The sequence below is a fragment of the Macrobrachium rosenbergii genome, chromosome 5 (genome assembly GCF_040412425.1).
Source record: "Macrobrachium rosenbergii isolate ZJJX-2024 chromosome 5, ASM4041242v1, whole genome shotgun sequence".
Lineage (NCBI taxonomy): Eukaryota > Metazoa > Arthropoda > Malacostraca > Decapoda > Palaemonidae > Macrobrachium > Macrobrachium rosenbergii.
In genome coordinates, this window is record NC_089745.1 from 16,853,800 (window position 1) to 16,875,012 (window position 21,213).

Here is a 21,213-nt window from a genome sequence, read left to right on the forward strand (position 1 = left end):
ATATATATATATATATTCAAAAACCTTCAGCTGCAAATGTCGCATAATATCAGATTCACTCAACCTCAGAATAAACACCGAAGGGGAATTTACGAGCGATAAGCGATCCGTCACCAGGTGGACTCGAACCACCGAATGGTTGTGGAACGACGACTTCTCAGTAATGCTACCATTCTGCGGATAGCGCTTACAAATTCCCCTTCGGTGTTTATTTTGAGGTTGAGTGATTTTGATATTAAACGACATTTGTAGTCCAAGGTTTGTGAATAACACCGTTTTTGCAATAGAGAAGGCGGTGTCCTGGCATTGTACACGAGTGAAAATTAAGCTTGCCAGTGTGAGAGGTCCACAACTCTTCACTAGTCTGTTCTCTTCTTTGAGACAGATGCATTTGCATTGCAAGCCATTATCACTCCTTATGGCAGCAGTTCTCAATTATGCAACAGTGGTAACAGTCAATATTAAGCTGACTGAGCTGATGAATGTGATTTTCATTGGCCTGGAGAGAAAGAAGTATCCTTCATTCAGGGATCATTTCACTTCTCCTGGGATAGTGCATGATAAGGTAAGGAGGGATGCTGAAGTGTTCTGAAGGGTATTCGAAGCAGTGTTGGTGAGCTTGCTGTGTAGACTTTTATGAAGATATATTTATAGAATCTACTGGCTTATTTTTATTAGATACGTTTGTAACTATAATAACCACAAAGCCATTTTAATCCCTCGAATTCATCACACTTTTTGGATACTCTTGCCACTACAAAGCCTAGAAACCAGTTGCAAGAAGCCTAGGAACCAGTTGCAAGAATATGAAGTAATTCTGATGTCCTGTAACAGGATTCGAATCCGCATCCAGAATATCAGAAGGAAGTCACGTTGCCGACCTGACCACGAGAAGGATAAAAGGCTATGGCAAATGTAGGTGAATGTGTAGGCTAAGATTTTTGCTGCTGGCAAGCTCAAGTTTAACAAGCATTAAGACAGCACTGATTGCACTGTAAAACCAAAGTAATTTTCATCCTAAAAAACTTTCAACATTATGCAAACCCATCACCTTGAACTATCATAAAGAAATACTTTATCAAACCATCGATTCCCGTTCCATCGGTCTCACGTAACTGCTTATTACTCATCTAGCTGTCTCTTCTTTTTTCTCAGTGTTTACGTCATCGTCCTCGAGCGTTCCTTCCAGATCCTGCCTTACTTTCAGCCACACCTCATAGTAAGTCCTGCCACGCATTTTTTCCCATTTTCAGTATTGTACATCCTTTAAAGTACATCTTTAATGAATGATATTCAAACTTTGTAGAGTCTCGGCGAATCTTAGGTTTGCGCCATCTTTGTATTTTGTTTGTTTAGTTTTCAATGGTTCTTATATATTGCATGCATTGATATACCGACTCAATAATTTTCTAGTGATATGAAAATAAATTCATTGCTTCCTTTCACAGTTGTGTGATTATGTGGTTTTAAGAATTGATTTTTTTTTAGATATCGTGTAACTAAATGTTTTATAATATATTGGCTCTAGTCTATTGTTATTTTCAGTCTTACAGGCTATATATATATATATATATATATATATATATATATATATATATATATATATATATATATATATATATATATATATATATATATATATATATATAGGCTATAAATGTGTGAAAGTTTTCACCGGAAACCAATGCCAATGGGCCGGGTTTCCGGTCTAACGGGCTCTCGCGTCACGTGTGGGTGGAAAGGAATAGTTGCTGATGCAATCTGGATAGTCACTGACGGCATTCACTTGCGCGAGCTCTCTCTCTCTCTTTTACACGCGTTTGTTTGACCATATATATATATATATATATATATATATATATATATATATATATATATATATATATATATATATATATATACACAGGTAAACAACTAAACAGAAGGCTCAACATTTTCTCTTTCCCAAGTATCTTATGAAAATTCTTTGGGAACCATGTAATTTCTGCAGTCAAGCCTTTTACCAAACACGTTACTTCATTCTTTTTTATTCCAGGAACTCCCCTATTTCTAATCTTTTGTGTCACTCACTTACAAAACATCCAGCTTTCTCATCCTTACACTATTCAGCTATCACACATTTCATATGCACTAAATATACACACATTCAAAACCTGAATTACTCATCATTTTATACCCTTTTTTTTTTGGCAATATCAGTACAGGGTATGTGACTGCAAAGTTTGTATCCCAACCATTTGGGGCCTCATACACAACACGGAGCAGCGAGGATGTTATTATTTTCTTTCTGTGGCATCCCCAGGAGTGAGAAGATTCTCATTTGCTACTTGAAGGCATTTCCTCCAACCGGGGAGTCCGAAACCCTTTACCAGGTGTTATACCTTGAGGCATAATATATATATATATATATATATATGTATCCCAAACTTTTGGCACTTTCAAGGATAGCAGTGTTCAGGTTGTAACACTAGAAGTCCAACGTGAGCAGTTATTGTTAGTCTCAAAAGGCTCATCTACCATGATGGGGACAATTCCAACTCTCAAGGGGTTCACAACTCTCCACTAGATGTTTCTCTGCCTTGAGAGAGAGAGAGGAGGGGGTGTTTGTGGTATGAGCATATTGAGGTATGTGGGGATGGGTATTTGTAAATTGAACAGTGACGAATGTGTGCATTGCATGTGCATATATTAGCAATGCTTGTGTATTTAAGAAACGGAACTGTTTACATAACACCAGGAAAAGCGAAACGTTATAGAATTAAATGTTCATTTGTTTACAGCAAATTCTAAGAAACGTTCATTGTTTGTGGAAGCAACTATCACCCGTTTAAACATGCATTAAGGAGAGGATATATATATATATATATATATATATATATATATATATATATATATATATGTATATATGTATATGTATTATATATATATATATATATATATTTTTCGTTTACATACACATACATATATATTTTTTTATTCTTGTAGAATTAAGGATACATGTTTACCTAATATCTGATTCTGGAGGCCTTATCATTGGCCACCATAATAGGCCCACAGTTTTTTTTTAAGAGTTGAAAGTTAAGAGTCTAAGAGTTTGTTATTGGCATAACTGTTATCAATCAGCCTGTATCTTCACCTGTTATTTATCTACAGTACTGACCAACGCGTAGTTACGCTTCGTGTAGTATTGGGGTCGATGATTTCTCACGAATACTTTGGCTTCATATTCTTTACGGAAATTTAGGCCAAATATTTTACATTTTAGTGTTGCGTTGAAAGACAGTAATTGAAGCTCAAGGATGAGATATAATCTTAATATCACGAAGTGGTTTTTTCATCATTCATTTCACTATAATGAGCTTTGGATCTTCGAATTTGGTAGACAGTCATAAAGTTAGTGTAATCCGATACTAGGAACCTAGGGTTATGTAAAAACACAGCCAGCTTTTTGAGCTTTTTAATGTAAATCTGAAATATTTCAGACTGTGCTTGGGCATGTATATATATATATATGTTGCGTAGTAGGAGAACCCGGGTCTAAATCAATATCATTCGTACTTCATGCATAATTTCATGGTGGTTTTCCCGTTTTTTTTTTTTTTTGCGTCCTGTTTTCATATAATTATTCCTTTATTATTTTGATTCCTTGCAAAAGGGGAAACAATAACAAAATAAGCGTATCGTAGTTCTTATATTTAGCACATTGCAGATAAAATGACGTCTCTCCCTTTGTTATTTTCCTATCCAACAGAAACGTATATTGCATCAGAAAATCTGGGCTGTTCAGAGATGAAATTGCCATGTTGGCACGTGACGTCAAATTGACGTCATTGATATGTAGAGATAAGTAGGGGGATATTTTAAATCTAATTATGGAAAGGTAAACTTAGTCATTGACTCATGTCAAGTATTTATAGTACTTTTAAAACTTAGTTTACATATTTCAAGAGTTTAAATGTTTTACCTTGTGCCCCATTTATGAAGAAATAAGTGGAAATAAAATAACTTAATCGGCAATGTTAGCCAATTGCTGAGTGTCGCTAGGCCAATCAGAAAGCACCACACCATCTTTCTTGCTACAGCTGCGCAGTGGGATAAACCCTCTGCGCATCGCAACACATTCCAGAAGAAGAGAGACAGAGACGGGAGGAGGGTGTGTTTGTCGTGTCAGTGTTTGAAAGTCTTGCAACAAGTGTAGGAAGTCAAACGGATCTCAGGATTTTTAAGTGAACGTCACACCCCTTAAAGACATTACACAAGTGAACAATGGCGACGGCCAAAACGATAGTCATAACACTCCCGAAGAACATCAGCGGGACCCCAATGGTGCTGCCAGCTCCCAGCCCTGCCACGACAGCCATTGCGGGCAAACAGCTGACGAACATTTTGACGGGAAACTACGTCTCTGTCATCAAGGAGGAGGTTCCAGACATGGAGGGCAACAACAGCGAAGGTAAACCTCCAAGGAAAAGGCAGCGTTTGGACCACTTGACCATGGAGGAGAAGATCATGAGGAGGTAAGGAAGGCTAAACAAGCGCCTTTGTTTAAGGTCCGTCTTCGATCGCCATTCATATTGAATGAGCGTCTTATCGATTTGTTTTTTAAAGGTCGTCGCTTTGTTGTAGCTGCGTGCCCTTTGGATCGTCCTTTGCAGGCACTTGTAGTAATCAAGTCTCCACTTATTGTAGTAGGCGTAGGCCGTGTTCGAACAACGTCCCGACTTTTCTGTTTATTTGCTATCTTAGGCCAGTGTAATTAATTCTCGCAGTTTGGTAAATTATAGGTACGCACGATTAACTAGGATATGTTAGTCTCTTGGGTCATGTTATGGACGTAACAGGTGAACTGCCTTTTGTAGATAATTCCCCTCCCCCCTCTCCCTTGGCCACCCCACCCACCAATACAAACAAAGCCACACCCACCAGAGGTCCGGTAAATGAGGATGAAATCCCACGGCTATTATCATTTAAATGATGGACATTTATAAGGGGTGCTCCATGGATAGTCATAGGTTTCAGAAATGGGTTCGGCAGGAGACTGCCAGTGATTAGTTAACTTCGGAGTCAGTAGGGGATGCAAGGGTAGTTAGTTATAGCACAAAAAGCTTTTCAAAGTGAAAGCGCAATGGCGAATGTTTACCTGGTATATATTTGTTGAGGGTGGTAGGAAATTACACAGGTCATGATTAGCACGTTATCCACCATGGCACATTGTGGGGATGAGGGCATTCCCAAGGGGTGATAACCCCCTCTCAGTTAATGATGTTAGGGTTAGGTTTTATCTCTGGGATGTAATTCATAAGCTGGTGACAACCTTTGTAAATTGTTTGCAACACCTCTGCACGTTTACCCGAGATGATTTCCTTTAAATACTTGGTACCTAAAAAAAATTAAGCCATCCTTAGGTTGATTTTACAGTAAGTTAACATGGACATATTTCTGGTGGTGTGGTCTTAAAGCACAACTTACCAGCTGTAGCCTAGGGACCAAGTTCAGGATCGGTACAGAAGATGATGTACTGTATATCACCTTTGTTATGGATAAGGCATGGGGATTGGAAGCATTGTCAAGAATTGTAAATTTTGGGGGGTAATTCTACAGAAAAGCTCATTAGGATACCATACTGTACTATGTTCCAGCCCCTCAGGGGTGAACATAAAAACATAATACAGTAAATTTATCCCACCTGTACCGCATTATATGCACCTTTCCATATTGTTCAGTTAAAAAAATTCAAACAAACAGTACAGAACTCCTTTGTATTACCAACCCTCCTCCCCAGTTAATAGTAAAACTAATTTTGATTCACGTTACACATCCTGCCTCTTGATATCGTAAACTGTATTTTTTTCTTGGGGACCAGACAATGCTGCATTTAACCTATTTTTATACACATGGTAATTTCTTTCATTCAATGAATAGCTGAACATCAAGCTTACTGGACAGTTGCTAGCTTTACACAGATTGTATGAGAGCCTAGTTGGCATAATATGGACCAGGGATTTATAACCTTTTTTAAGGTAATAAATACACAGTTTTTGGTAAATGAGAACAGTCTCTTATGTTACAAGAGACTAGTTAGGCACCTATTCTGAAGCCTTATAAAACCTGCTCTTTGGCACTTATGCAGATTAATCTCAACAGATATTATAGTATGAAATTTTAAATACTAAATTTGCATGTATAATTTGGCACTGAATATGCTGATGTTTAAAGCACATCTCAAATATAAGGGGTATGTTAGGGAAGAATATAGGAAGATTTATTTATTTTCTTTTTTTTCCCTCCACGTACAGAATGTTACCTACCTTAAGATTGGTAATGACAAGCAAGGAAAGTGATTTTTCATTTACAGTATTTTTTTTTTTCAGTTAACTTTTCCCCCAACCTATGTGATTCTTACTGTGTGAACAAAGTTAGGTACAAGGTGAATGTGGACAGCTTTATTTTTACCAATGGTATGAGTTTCATAGTGTAAACTTGACCATGAAGATGCCTAAAATTGAGCCCGTGGCAGTGCTGAAGATCCGCAGCTGCAAGTTTCAGCTAGAAAACCATTGATTAGCAATGAAGAGTAAAAATATGCCCAGTGAATACAGAGCTCTAATTTACTGTTTATATTTACCACCAGACCATTTGTGTAAAATGGCAGCATTCTGCTGTTTTTATTCCATGTCACATCCAGCCATTGGTTATGATGCTAATCAGTGTTTAACCCTTTGTAAGTGAGCAACATCAATTTATTACTATTTATAGTTTTAGGGTAAATTTCAGTTAGCGTCCTCTGACGATCAACATTTTGCAACACACAGTTTGGATGGATTTTGCAGAAAAAGTGTTCAAATCATTTCCATGGGTCATAAATGACTCATTGCAACTCAGTTTGCCTTGAGAAATCAAAAGGGATGTTGCCCACCATTCCCATCCAAGGATGTCTCGTAAATATTTTACAACAAATGTATTCTGAATTTTTGACAGATTTTAGTCATGTTATGATATTGTGTGAACTGTAATTATAATTTTATATAATAAAATTTTAAAGAATTATATTAGAAAAACATAACTGTAAAATTAGCATATTTTTTTATGACTTGGTAATTACAGCCAGATAAATTTACTTTCAACTTATTGCTGTGGAAGGTACAGAAATTATTTTAGAACAAAAAAAAATTTTTTTTTTTTTTTTCTTATACCATGTGCATATCTTCCTTCCACTTTCCATTTATGTTTTTAAATTGTCCATCCTTAAATTTAGCCCAGCCCAGGGGTGTGCTTAATGTATATTTTAGCCTGGACGTTCAGTGACGTTAGCTAATTCTTTTTATTGGTTTTTTGTAATTTTGTGTAAAGCTAGTATGTTTTTAAGCTTAACATTCCAGGTTGGGACCATTGACCAACAAAGCTAACCATTCCAGTCTGTTAATGGTATTGTTTGTGAAGGTGGCCTGTTTTTCAAAAAGTCATTCCTTTTATTATTATTTAAAGCCAGCTTGTTTTTTTAAAGTTTAAATATGTTATAACCAGGGCCATTGAACAGTTTCTCCATTCTAATTGATATCCAGGACCATTGAACAACAAACTTCAATGTTCATGTATCTTGACAGATGTGCTTTATAATTGAAAAGTAGAGCAAGTCAAACTGTATCTGTAGTTAGGACAGTGTGAAAGAAAGTATGTAGCCTGTATGCAGTATTTCTGATTAATGGTAATTGTTTATACCTTGTGGCCCTCGGTGATGTCAGAGGACATTTTATGGTAATATCATTTAAATTGTCATAGAAAGAACTAATGCCATGATAATTTTGTGACACCTGAAGTAATTCATATGTCATAACTAACCACTTTTTTTTATCTTTTCAGAAAACTAAAAAACAGAGTTGCTGCTCAAACAGCAAGAGACAGAAAGAAGATGAGAATGGATCAGTTAGAAGCCCAGCTTGCAGAATTGACTGAACATGTCAACGAGTTAACAGACCTCACATCTTTGCTCACAGAACAGAATGCAGAACTTGCAGAGAAAAATGAAGCTTTGCAAACAGTGTTGTCTAAATGTGTGTGTGGATTGAACAGTAGCCAAGTAGAGAGCAACCACGGCATTAGTGAAACTCAAAAAGCAGATGTGTTCGAGGGAGTCATGGTCCCTGTCAGCACAGAGATTGTTGGATCAGCAGAATCCTCACCCCTGCAGCGGGCAATCAGTGTGCTGGCAGTATTGAGGATCATGGTTCTCAGTGCACTATGCCAACATTGGGTAAACACAGCAGTTTTGTCTCTAAGCTTGGCTCACAGCAGTTCAGTACCCGCCAACCAACTCCAGAGGTTGCCAAGCAAGCACACCCCTCAGAACAAGTGGTGGGGACCACACCAACAGTCATGGAATCCAGTTGGGACGTAGCTGATCATGATTACATCAAAGGATGTCAGACTCAGATAGGTATGAATCTTACTCCTGCTGAAGATGAACTTATTGCACAACTAACCACCGTTCTGGGTCAAGAGAATCCAAATTGTGGAGACCAGACATCATCAAACATGGTGCAACCCTCAACAGACCAGAACAAAGAAGTGGCTACGCCAGATATCTTGAAGGATTTCCTTGATTTTCAAAGCATGAGCACTTCTGAAAACAAATTGGATGTCAGTCAAAGTCAGCAAATTAATGTGAGAGCACCTTCACCAATCAGTAAAGCACAAATCTTGGATTTCCTACAAGACATTGTAACCATCCCCAGTCCTGGATCATCAGGCAGTTCAGAATCAGGGTACGAGTCAGCATTATCTCCTAAATCCGAAGCTTCATATGAGAATAATGGGTCACATGAGTATTTGGACGAATTGGCAGAGTCCCCAGCCCCAGTGGCAAGCTCTCCAGCTGCCAGTGAAGACTATGAATGTAATTTGGATATTGAAAGTTTCAATGAACTCTTTCCATCATTATTTTAAGCTTTTTCCATCATAAGTTTAAGTTTGATGTAAATAGTGCCTGAAGTTATCTAGTAATGTAGGTAATGCTGATAAGGTACCATGTTTTTGTAAATAATATATGGTTATGTTGTGTGATAGATTTATTTAAAGTAAGAGTAAGGTATATATTTGTGTATGATATCCAATAAAATTCATTAGCAAAAATTGTTTACTACCCTTCAACTTGGATTGATTGTACTACAGTTATTTGCATAAAGTGGTTATTGGGAGAGAGAAAGTTGTAATCACTAAACATATATTACACAATGACAAATGAGAATAAACCTGTTGCCACAAAAGCATTAAGCAAAACTACTGTACCTGATCCTAAAACAAAAAAAAAAAAATACAGTTAAATTGGTATCTGTCCAGCATCAATACAATAAAAATGTACATCTAAGCCCTCACAAAATCACGCCTTTTATAAACACTGTTGACTTATGTAATTAATTGACTGGACTAGGTTCTTTAATTTGGAGTCACATTCTGACCCATGTAAATGAATACTGTAGTCTAACTACTAATATAGTTACTTTTTAACAAGTGTTAAGCTTTCAGCATCTTGGGTTGCTTGAATTTTCATTTTTTGCCTGATATTACAGTTGAGTTTCCATTTACCATGGCTGTTAACACTGAAGGCCTGTGCAAATACAGTACGACCTAAAAAAAAGATCAGTGAATCTGATATTAATCTATCATTGTGAAACCCTAAGGGTGGCAATTACAATAGTAATATTACCATGGCTGTTAACATTGAAGGCCTTTGGAAATACAGTATGACTTGAAAAGATCAGTGAATCCGATATTAATCCATCATTGTGAAACCCTAAGGTGAGTTACAATATTAATATAACACATTAATTTGACATTGATACAATATTAATAAAACATTAATTTGACATCGACCAATCACTTAGTGTTAATTCATTTGACTTACAATCTTCCTACTTGAACTTTTTATGATTACTAGTACCACTGTCACAAATGAGGCAGTCCAGTGTTTTTGAGGTAGATAGTAAGCTTCAGTGGAACAAAACAGAAAAAATGAGTCAAACATAAAACAGTAAAAAATGAGTCATACAAACACACTAAATGTATGTGAGAAAAAACATACACTACATATGTGAGAAAAGTGCAAACAATGAACATATGAAAATTATAGTCCACAAATAAAGAATTCATATGAAAATTATAGTCCACAAATGAAGAATTAAGCAGTTTCATTTTTTTTTTTTTTTTTTTATAAAAGAGTATACTGTCATTAAAAGGCAATATGGAAATGAATTACAGCTGAAATATTTCCTCACGTGGAGCTACTTCTCTTCTAGCGTGACTAAACTTGGAAAGAAGTAATATTTATAACCCTTCTGCATAAACAAAATCTTTGAGAACTTAATATCGAATTGTGCCAAATGATACTACAGTGCACTGTTTTCTTACAGCCAACCAAAAAAACATGCCAAATAATACTACAGTGCATTGTTTTCTTACATCCAACCAAACAAAAAGTCCAGAAAATGATGAAGGGCTAAGCAACATGTTACATGAAGGGCAGCAAGATTCTCAAAACTCTTCTGTATATGCATAAAGTGTTACCTTGCAAGCAGCTGCACTACCATTCTTTTAAACTGTACCTGCTATTTTCAGAACTAGTGTTAACAAGAATAATATTGTATAAGTATTTTATACTTGCATTTGAACACTCACCAATAGCAAGTTATCTGTTAAGATAATCACCCATAAAAAGAAATCTTTGCAACCAAAAGGAAATGACACTATGCATAGGCTTAGCCATTGGTCCATCTCCCCCTCTGGGGTAATATATACAGTACAGTGCATACATGCCAACAACAGCTGCACCTCTTCTGAGGTTTCACCACTTCTGAATGATCTAGTTTTTATCATGTTTGTAAAATACTCTCAATTTTACTCTCATGTCGTATTGCACAGGAACACACATAATGCACTTTCAAGAAAGCAGCTCATTTACTGTACTTCAATTCAGAAGTCAGCAATGGCACATTCCTGACCTTGATAAATGTAGCAAGTCTTTACACATTGGTCCTTTATCTTATTTAATGAAAAAATATAAAATTTAAAAGCTTAATATGAACTTGGCTGTACATTTCATCACCTTGTCAAAAGATCTTCATTCCTTATCCTTACTTCAGTTTCACAAAAAAAAAATGGTTACAAAATTTATTTTTGGTCTCCTAAGTGTATTTTCTAGAAAAGCTACAAAGTTACAAAAATAAGATATTAGCATAGATTTTAGTAAATTACATAAGTTACAATTATAGTGCATATGTAGGTACTACAATAAAAAACCTACTTTTCTACATTATACTACAATACTGAATTACTCTCTACAACCTCAAATATAAAACCAAGATATTTTCATACTATACAAAATACAATAAAATTTTTTAAATGCATTATCTTCTGCTGACTCTAGCTGAGGATCGCCTTGGCCGTTGACTCTCTGAAAGTAGACAACAAAGCCTTTTAAAAATAAAAAATACATAATGACACATTTTCCAAATGAATTCAGCTATTGTTAAGAACAGCATCACAGCCTTGAACTTAGAGTGTAACTTCTGTAATTTGATTGTCAAATCATTAACACAATGGGTTCCAATGTTATCTGGTAATTATATTCATTGAGAAAAGTTTAGCTTTTCACTCTTCATTAAAACCTGTGCTCCACTAGACAGATGAGCATTATAGTTACAAAATGATGCTACTGCATTATAACTTCATCATTCAGCTCACATGGTGCACACTGCAGGCATTACTAAAATGTTTTGCAGCATCTCTTTGGCCCCTAGACACACACACCTTTTGGCCTTTTACTTTATCACATTCTTGCTTCCTTCCTTCATTGCTACTGTCCAATCTGTTAACTATTACATCTTCCTGCCATCATGGTGTTTTCTCCCAGTTCCACCCGTAAATCCTTGTACTTAATCTCCTTTATTTTCTGGATCTCTTTATCTTGTACTTCATCTTTGCACCAACTCCTCTTTTCAAAAACTCGAGCACTAAATAGCCAAAAGTTCCTCAGCCTTAATTTCATTAAATCAAAGAAAGGTAGCAAATTTATTATGTTTGGACACATCAGACTAGGAAGCAAGTACCAAGAGGACTAGACCACTGATATTTACATCAATCCATAAGTAAACCAAACAAAATAGAGATTTTGAAAAAGTGTGACTAAAGAATGCTAACAATCATAACCAGAGTGAGGTAGGAATGTCATAAGAATGATGCAGATGTAAAGAGATGTGTCTTGTAGCTGGATAACAGACTGAAATCTCAAAATTTGGCATGGTTTGGACCTAGGATGAAAATGGATGGGGGATCAGATAGGCAGAAAGACACTACAGTATATATGAAAGTAACAGGTTGAAGACCAATTGGAAGGCCCAAATCATGGAGGCCAACATAAAAATGTTGATGATGGTGATAATGATAATTACGATTTAGATCTAAAAACTCGACATATTTTCAATCAAAACAGGACATGCCAAACCACAACTCAACTAAAAAAGTTTAAGGAGACTGGCAGATAAAAAAAAATGGAAATAGGGAAAAAGGTGGAAATTTGCTAAATATTTTCTATAGTTGCAAGTGGAACTCAACAATTCAGTACTATACAGTAAACTCCCCATATTCGCGGTCTCGCTACTTGCGGACTCACCTATTCGCGGATTTCTCTGTGGAATGTATATGCACATTATTTGCGGAAAATTCGCCCATTCGCGGTATTTTTCACTGAGAAATATTTACTATTTACTGTATTTTCATATAATTTTCATGACTAAATGCACTTTTTGTGATAAAACTATTAAAATACTCAGGTATAAGCATTTTTAGTTTTTTTTTAACTATCAAAATAGGCAGTTCTAAGTGTTTTTAGAGGGGTTTTAAGTGTTCGTGGATTTTAGCTATTCGGGGGGGGGGTTGCAGTACACATCCCCTGCAAATACAGGGGGTTTACTGTATACTGTTTAACATAAATTACAATGTTTATTGAAAAGTACCATTAAAATTCATTAAGTACACCTCTTCCTCCATTTCTTAACCCCTTGTATCCAGGCATGATCATCTGAGGCATAATAACAGCTCTTAATGTTCAATCTGACAGACCTCAGGTGAGGATTTATTTCACTCCATGCAGTTTGAACAAATTTTACGGGGAAAATGTTCAAATCACTTGAATAGGCCATAAATCACTTATGGCAACACTAATACCTCAGTACATGATAGAGGGAGATATGTGTGACCTGAGATTTCATGGGGGGGGATGTACTGCATCTCCCTATCCCAGGATATCTTGTATATATTTTCTCATAAATATACCCAGGGATTGCTGTTGGCTTTAGTTCTTATCTTTTACAATAGTATGTCAGCTATAACTGTAATTTTTCAAACCAAAGTACAAAGAAACATTAGAAAAAACATGCATAATTCACTAAAAGGTACTGCATCTCCCCATCCCAGTACATCTCGTAAATATTTTATCATAAATATACTCGGAAACTGTTACTGATTTTAGTTTTAATCTGTTATGATATTATGCGAGCTGTAATTGTAATTTTACAAAATAAAAAAATTGGCATATTTTTACAAGTGTCTTGGAAAAGAGGCCCCACACAGGATTGGAAATAGTACTCACTTTCAACTTCTCATGGAAGGTACAGACAACTTTTTAGAATTTTTTTCTTATACCATGAGTATTTGCACATCTTCCTTTTTCCAAAGATGTGTTTTTTTTTAAACTGGCCAATCTTAAAGTTTGCCCTGTCTAGGATGTTCTTAATGTATATTTTAGCCCAGCCTGTAAGGGTTAAGCAACAAATATATACACCTGAACTTCATTAATCCTTAAATCTCTGTCAAGGTAACAATGAGACAAATCAGCCACAGGTAGGATACAGATGTTGCAAAAGCTTTCTGGTCCAGCAGGGAGATCCCATTAAAAATCACAAGTTTAAACAAACATATAAACCACAAGTTTTGATCACTTGTCTACTCCACTCTTCAACTGGCCAATAGTAGAACTATTCACAACCTCAGGTGGTAGTCTGTTCCAAAATGAGGCTATCTTGTATGTGAAGAAGTTCCCATGGTAGCTTGTTTTAAACCCTTTTAGTTCCAATCTCTAACCAGTGGACCTAGTTTCTTGCAGTCTTATCTTATTTACACTTTTTAATATTTTAAATGTTTCAGTTAATTAATCACTTAATGGATGCTCAAGATGTGTGATTGACGACATTAGTTTAGGTGCTCCTGCTCATGCTGCCTCTGATCTTTCTATATCCTTCCTCCAAAATGGCAACTAAAACTGAGCAGCATAGCCTATTAGAAGCCTTTATTTCAAATCACAAGGATTTTTACTCATTTATGTTTTTGAGGAGTGATAGCAAGACTGGAAATGTAAAAAATTATACTCTACAGACCAATGATTTTCACAAACAGCTAAATAATTTAGCTCAGTGGTCTGGTTAAAATACCCAATAATAGTACAGTAATATCTATCTAAAGGGCCCTACTTTACACCATGTCAATTTCATTCATAATTAAAAATTAAGAAATTTTATATTCTTATTTAATGGAAAGGTGTGAAAAATGAAAAGGTTGCAAAATATATATAATTTTTTTGGATAAAATAGATATATTTTGTATCCTAATTTCTGGTGTAAATATCATAGCCATATCACAAAAATATTTTCCTTCCAAAGATGGCTGGTCCCCTTATCAGTGGTCAACTCAAGTATGTCCTTAAGTTTTCATGCAACATACATATAAAGTTCCAATCAAATGTGTCATTTTAGTCTCATTACATACCATTTAAGCAGTTCTGAGAAATGTTTACAGTACCTGTAACACTTTTCCGAGCTGGTGGCGGTTTGCTTGGGTTGTCTTCACTGCCACTTTCCATGCCTCCTTCATCTTCACTGGACGAGTCAGCAACTTGGAGTCTCACCTTCTTTACCTTGGTAACTGAAATTATCATGAAGGAAATAATGCTTGCTTGAATTTCTCTACATATGCTACATTGTGTATCACCACACTTGTACATTATAAGTACAGTATACTGGTAAATTTTAAAATCACCAATGGGATGCTCTGACATGCAAAGATTAGATGAAAATACCTGATTAGTCTAAACTTTATAAACAGAAAATTTGCTGAGACTTTAGAACTGCTGTTCAAGTTGCAGAACAACCTGCCCTCAACTGATGACTAATTCACAGTGAGAAAAAAATAAGAAAGCAATAACAACCCAGCATGAAATTAAGTGATAAATTATTATTTTTTACCAATTAAAAATTTTTTATTTTACATGTTGGTCTGCATTTTTACAAAGTTTAACTGCAATTCCCTTAACACTGAAGGAGGAATTGCAATAATATGGTAAGTTTGATAGAACAAATGAAATGAAATTCTAATCCTCCCAACTTTGATACTCATAAGATAGCAGTAAGTGTGTTTGCCAAATGCATAAAAGGAGAACAACCTTATCTTTCAAGAAGGGCCAAGTCAGGCCCATAATGTAGTGTCTACTGATTTACAGTGTAGTTATGAGATAGTGGCTTGGACTGAATCACAATGAAAATGAAAAATGTTCATACATATAACAACACTATAACTAGGTGAGGACCAACTGGTGAACTTTGACCTGGCACTAGCCTATGTAGTCTAAACAGCAATGTCTAAAGTTAGCAAAATTCCTTACATACCCTGACAACACAGCATACTAACTATAGAAAAACACAAGCTGACAATAATACCATAGGAGGAAGTCTTATATTTTCATAACTTCAGCATTACCAACCAAAAGAAAACCGGTATATCAGCTGAATGGAAATAAAGAGAAAAACTAGCCCCTGACAAAAATTCTTGCACATTCAAATAAAAAAATGAGCTAGGTTGTCAGCTGACATCTGCCTGGCCTTGCAAAATATGTGCATGGTTGCCTGTCAGTGAGACTGGCACTCTTCTTTATTTGACTATGTAAATGGCAATACAGTTATGGGTTTGTTAATAAACATCATGCTCCTCTGAACAATAAAATATGTACATTCAGCAACACAAGTGAAGATACAGTTTTCACTGGATTTCGTTCATCAAATTTATTATTTTTTTACCAAAAACACAAAATCTCGTTAAACTTACTCTAGAATATGAAAATATACAGCAATGAAAAATATACCATATAAGTTAAAAATGCAAAAGAAATACATTCAAACACTTAATAACACCATAAAAGTCCGAAGTAATTGGAATTTCTCAGATGGATTTGTTCATAGAGATCTGGAAGATAGAGCTGGGACTGCTGGCTGTGTTACTCTATATCATAACGACAATATTTATTCGTTTTCCTCTATTGCATCATCATAAGTGTTACTGGTCATTATTTTAGTTACAAGTGCCTATAAATGGGTCTTTCCTAAAATCTGAATTTCAAAATCTTCATTATTACTTTTATCTGAATAATGAAAATTAAAGACAAGATATACAAAAGCTTTCCTGGATTACTTATTCTCCACAAGACACTTTATATGTTACCTGTAGCCACATATATCATACCTAGCGACTTTAAACCTGATTTACTACAATTCTGTAATAAAACAAATAAATTATCTAAATACCTGTTTTGGAAGGCTTTCTTGATTTGGATTTTGCGTTCGCAGCATTATTGAGCGCATTTTCATCTTCGACACCTTTGTCATGGTTTTCTTGTATCTTTGCCTCCAGTTCATCTATCTGCGCCTTTGCTTCCGGCCTACTGTTTTTGCGTGCATTAGCAAGTATGCCAAGGAAGAAGTCAAACACCTCAGGCTCATGCAGTTTATCTCCATAACAAGCAAAGTTTTCACTCAACTTCCTGACGCTCTTGTCACTGGTAAAAATAAAATTCAAACTTACTATCAACTGTTTCTGCATCAATATGAAGAAACTGCAAATTTTGACAATAAAATTTACACTGTGGATATATGCTCATTACATTTATATAGACTATTTGTGTGTGTACACAAATTCCAGATACTTCCTGTCAAAAAAAGAAAGTAAAAAGTAATGCTGTCAAACTGTTGAGAATATGCCATCCATGACTGGTTGCATGGGCCCAGGAGAAGAAAATTGGCTGACTGACATAGAATAAAAAGGGGCTGAGAGAGAAGCTACTTTTTGTATAAGCACTGGGTTTTTACTGAAAATATACAACTTATTGTCAACAAATTTCATTTGCTTCAATGCAAGCCCATTACTTTTATACAACCTGAATATGAAGGTTTTTAAGCTACTGGTCCCAGACCAGAGGAAAACTTCAAATACTACCCAAATACAACAGGTCAGGGTTTTCAATTAAATGTATATTCATAAAATTAACAAGAGGTCAAGAGATGGACATGGACTATTATAAAAGAAGTTTAACACTAATCCAAATCCATTAATGATTCAGCACTGATTTTGGCTCGAGTATATACTACCAAGTTTCCCAGGTTGTCACACCAACCTGCCTTGACTGGTTGTGCTACTTGTATAAACACTGCTGGAGACATTGTTTATAAACACTTTTGGCACTACTTTAAACAAAAGTAAACCATTCCCACTTGTTTTTCAAAATTTCTGTCACCATGGAAAACAATAAAAGAAATACTTCTTCTGTGCAGCTCTTACATGGAATACTGTCTAGTATTACAGATATGGTTGAACTTCTCAAAAAACTTGACAGCAGTGTTTCTGAGAGAAGCTTATTTGAATTAAACAACACTGGCTCTTTGACTGTTTAAGACAAAAAAAAAAAAAAAAAAAAAAAAAGAGAGAGAGAAAACCACTTCGTTTCTTTGCTAGCATTAATTCAAAGAAACAATGTTTACATGGAAAATAATAAAGGATGGAAAAGTTCCAAACTAGATCAAGTTCTAGTCAAATGGCTAAGACTATCTGTAAGTGAAGGTATTGTGTGTGAGAGAGAGAGTGAGAGAGGTGTGCATATTATCCACAGCTCTTTAGTGGTCAACAGCGAGACCAGCTGACTGACAACAATGCAAAACAAAAGAACTTTCATTTCCTGGCTGTTAAAATGCACTTGAAATGAATAAGAGTTTTTTCTTTTACAAACATTTTCTTCTGACTTTTAGCTAATTTACAAAAAATATGTCTACTGGACAACTGAGATGTGTGTGTACAGATATAATTATTCTTGATATGTAATGGCAATCAGTGAGATCAGCTGACACAAAACCATGGAAATGAAAAAAGAAATTTTAGTTCTTAGTTGTTAAAATACAATGAAACCTAAAAGATGAAGAAAAATACAACAATTTTAAAAGCATTTTCTTCTGACTTATAGAGAGAGAGAGAGAGTTCATAGATACATACTGTATTCTTGATACATAATATAAACAGCAAGATCAGATGAAGTAAAACAAAGGGAATAAATAAAAAAACACTTGAGTTGTTGATTGTTAATGCACCCAAATTTAGTCACAAAAATGGTATAACGCTTTTAATTAAATTAAAATTGTTTATCCCTAATTTGGGTCAAGTTCTGAAAGACCTGCTACTGGTGAGATAAAAGTATGTATTGGAAAACAACAATAAATTTTACATAAATAATTAAACAAATAAAATCTTACTTGTACTGAAGCAAAGACAAGCAATAAGCAATGTCTCTCCACTGCCGCGGAGTTATGGTGGCCTGGAAACGATGACAAAGCTTTTCGGCTAGAGTTTCCAGTTGCTTATCCTTCTGCAGTAGAGCAAATATGGGCCTGAAAAGATTTCAAAAATTCAAATAACCCAATTTATGACGCAGCTGAAGTCCATCACAAACAAGAACAAATGTTAAGCATAAAATATAATTGGAGGTAAGAGACATAAGTATTAGGACATGATTGAAAATGTTATCTGACTTCTAATAACTACACAGTAGATAAAAAAGATTTCACACAACATTCATACAACTCAAAATATAATACTAGGTTCAGAAAGTCACAATAAAAATCTTTTATGAACACAACAAAATCACAATTAGACTTGGTCTCTGCAAGGGAAATGTTAATAATCTTTTATTTTAAGGAAAAAAATTTAATTCTTAAGTGACAACAAACCTGGCAGTAAACCCATAAAGCTTGAGCGTATACAAATTTGCAAAGCCAAGAGATTATATTTGAACAAAAGCTTTCCATCAGCTACAATATTAAGCAGAAATGCTTGGATATTTGGAACTTCTGTGGCTACCAAGCTTATAGAGAAGATTAGAATGTAGATTGTCTTTCATTCACTATTCCTCATTCACTGCATGCAATGATTTTGGTATGAGAATATAAGCAGTAGTCTAGCTGGTTATTAGGCAAGAATATATTACTGTTACCACTGTACTGGTTTTGTAACAGCTACTGTGACGCGCAAGAGACAGAGAGATGTGCCAACAGGAAAAAAAGAACCAAAATGTCACATGTAAATGTCATATTATAGTGTCTGACCTGTGCTGAAGGAAGTGGTTGTTTTGTGACAGTTACAAGTGTTGAATACAAAAGAACAAAAGGAAGAATGAAAGAGGACACAAAAATTCACAATGCATTGTGAAATTTATTAAGTTCAATATGCTGGTGATGACCACTTCAGATTCCCAATTAATTTAAGTAAATAAATTTAATTTACAACAGAATGAAAGTGCTACTGGTCTTTCTGTATGACATGGAATGACATTACATGAATGAACATTTCACATAGGCAATGATGCTATTCACATATATTTACATAATGCAAATCTAGTATATCTTGGAAAATGGCAAAGCATATTCTACATGTAAAGTGTTCAGGTGATTACAACAATTATCAGGACTGCAACATTTAAACTGAGGAAAGGTATTGGTGAAGAGGAGGATGAGAAGCAGACCTTACAAGAGGAAGAGGAGGAGAAGAAGCAGACCATACAGGAGGTAAAACATTACTGATACCTGTCTTACTGGATTGTGAAGCCAGTACTAAGAAGACATAAAAAAAATATGATCAAGTGGAAAAGAGGCTTTATCCACTATTAAATATCAGTATATCACTAATAAAGTAAAAATTTTTATGTGTACAGGCCCTGTGTTTCTCTGTGCAGTGGTGACTTAGGTACTTACAATGAAAATGGCTGAAATCCTTAGGAAGTATGAAAGCAAAATGCTACAATTCATGGTCATGAGCATTTGGAAGATCATATCACTAATGGAGTAGATGATAAATTTGTTGACTAAAAGCTAGAAAATTGACTAAAATCTTAAACATTATCCCAGGTTGGGGTATGATGGTAATGGGAGAGAATTCCAAACATCCAGCTGCCAAAGTCTCTGTCTCTGCCATGTCCAACTGACTGGCTACACACTCCAATCCAAAAGCAAATGTTGGGGTTGCTCAGGGTGACCTTCACAAAAAAATACCAATGCCTTTTATTTCTGATACAAACGCTGGTCAGGGACTCAGGCAACACCAGCTCTAAACCAGTAGACGCTGGAACAAAGATCCAGCAGCATCTCACCGGAGCCAACAAGCACACTCTCAGTGGGAGACAATTCAAACGCTCCTGCAGCCAACCTTACTCCTCCATGATGAATTGGATTAAACGCCCCAAGGATACCAGGCTTGGCTGAGGTGCAGACTTCACACCCAGAAGTTGACCTTGAAAAGACCAAGGGTTTGTAAAGTCTCAAACAACCGAGTTTGGTCAGCACCCCATGAAGTGTGGGGCAGAACTTTCAGGACATTCATTACTTTCAAGCACCTTGTCTCAATATACTTCAGATGTGGAATCTAAGTGAGCCTGCCATCAAAATCTAACCCAAGAAACCCTGCTTCAGCAACACATGGAATTCTCTGCCCATGCATGAATAGATGTGGACCAGGAAAGACTCCTTCTACATGGCAAAAGTGTATGGCTACCACTTTACTTGCCAAAAACCCAAAACCACTCATCCCAGCCCACCCCACCACATTACCAATGCAGAGCTGAAGGCAATGCCTAGCCACCTCCATCCCTACTGCTGCAGAAGATATCAAAAGGTTATCAACAAAAAGAGTACAAGTCACATCTGGGAGAACTATTTTGGACACCACACTGCTTGCTAAGGTGAACAAAATTACACTTAGGACACGTCCCTGTAGAGAGAGAGAGAGAGAGAGAGAGAGAGAGAGAGAGAGAGAGAGAGAGAGAGAGAGAGAGAGAGAGAGAGAGAGAGAGAGAGAGAGAAC

General features: G+C 35.7%; 2 protein-coding genes and 1 pseudogene across 2 annotated transcripts in view; 2 read left to right on the plus strand and 1 right to left on the minus strand.

Moving 5' to 3' along the window:
* The first annotated feature begins 287 nt into the window (after window positions 1-287).
* LOC136838550 (uncharacterized) lies at window positions 288-4,216 on the plus strand. The gene is made up of 4 exons (XM_067103671.1): window positions 288-565; window positions 763-915; window positions 1,156-1,219; window positions 4,083-4,216. Exons 1-4 carry the CDS (start codon window positions 558-560, stop codon window positions 4,176-4,178), a joined length of 321 nt encoding a protein of 106 aa, XP_066959772.1. The 5' UTR covers window positions 288-557; the 3' UTR covers window positions 4,179-4,216.
* Window positions 4,118-9,088, plus strand: LOC136838551 (uncharacterized; annotated as a pseudogene).
* The window catches only part of Cap-D2 (CAP-D2 condensin subunit), a 60,567-nt gene continuing 48,401 nt past the window's right edge, over window positions 9,048-21,213 (minus strand). Inside the window, exons 26-29 of the mRNA XM_067103670.1 lie at window positions 18,615-18,749; window positions 16,623-16,873; window positions 14,848-14,970; window positions 9,048-11,446 (exon numbers count right to left, since the gene is read on the minus strand). Of these exons, the coding sequence (XP_066959771.1) occupies window positions 11,400-11,446; window positions 14,848-14,970; window positions 16,623-16,873; window positions 18,615-18,749 (556 nt within the window). The 3' untranslated portion in view covers window positions 9,048-11,399. The remainder of the gene's footprint in view (window positions 11,447-14,847; window positions 14,971-16,622; window positions 16,874-18,614; window positions 18,750-21,213) is intronic.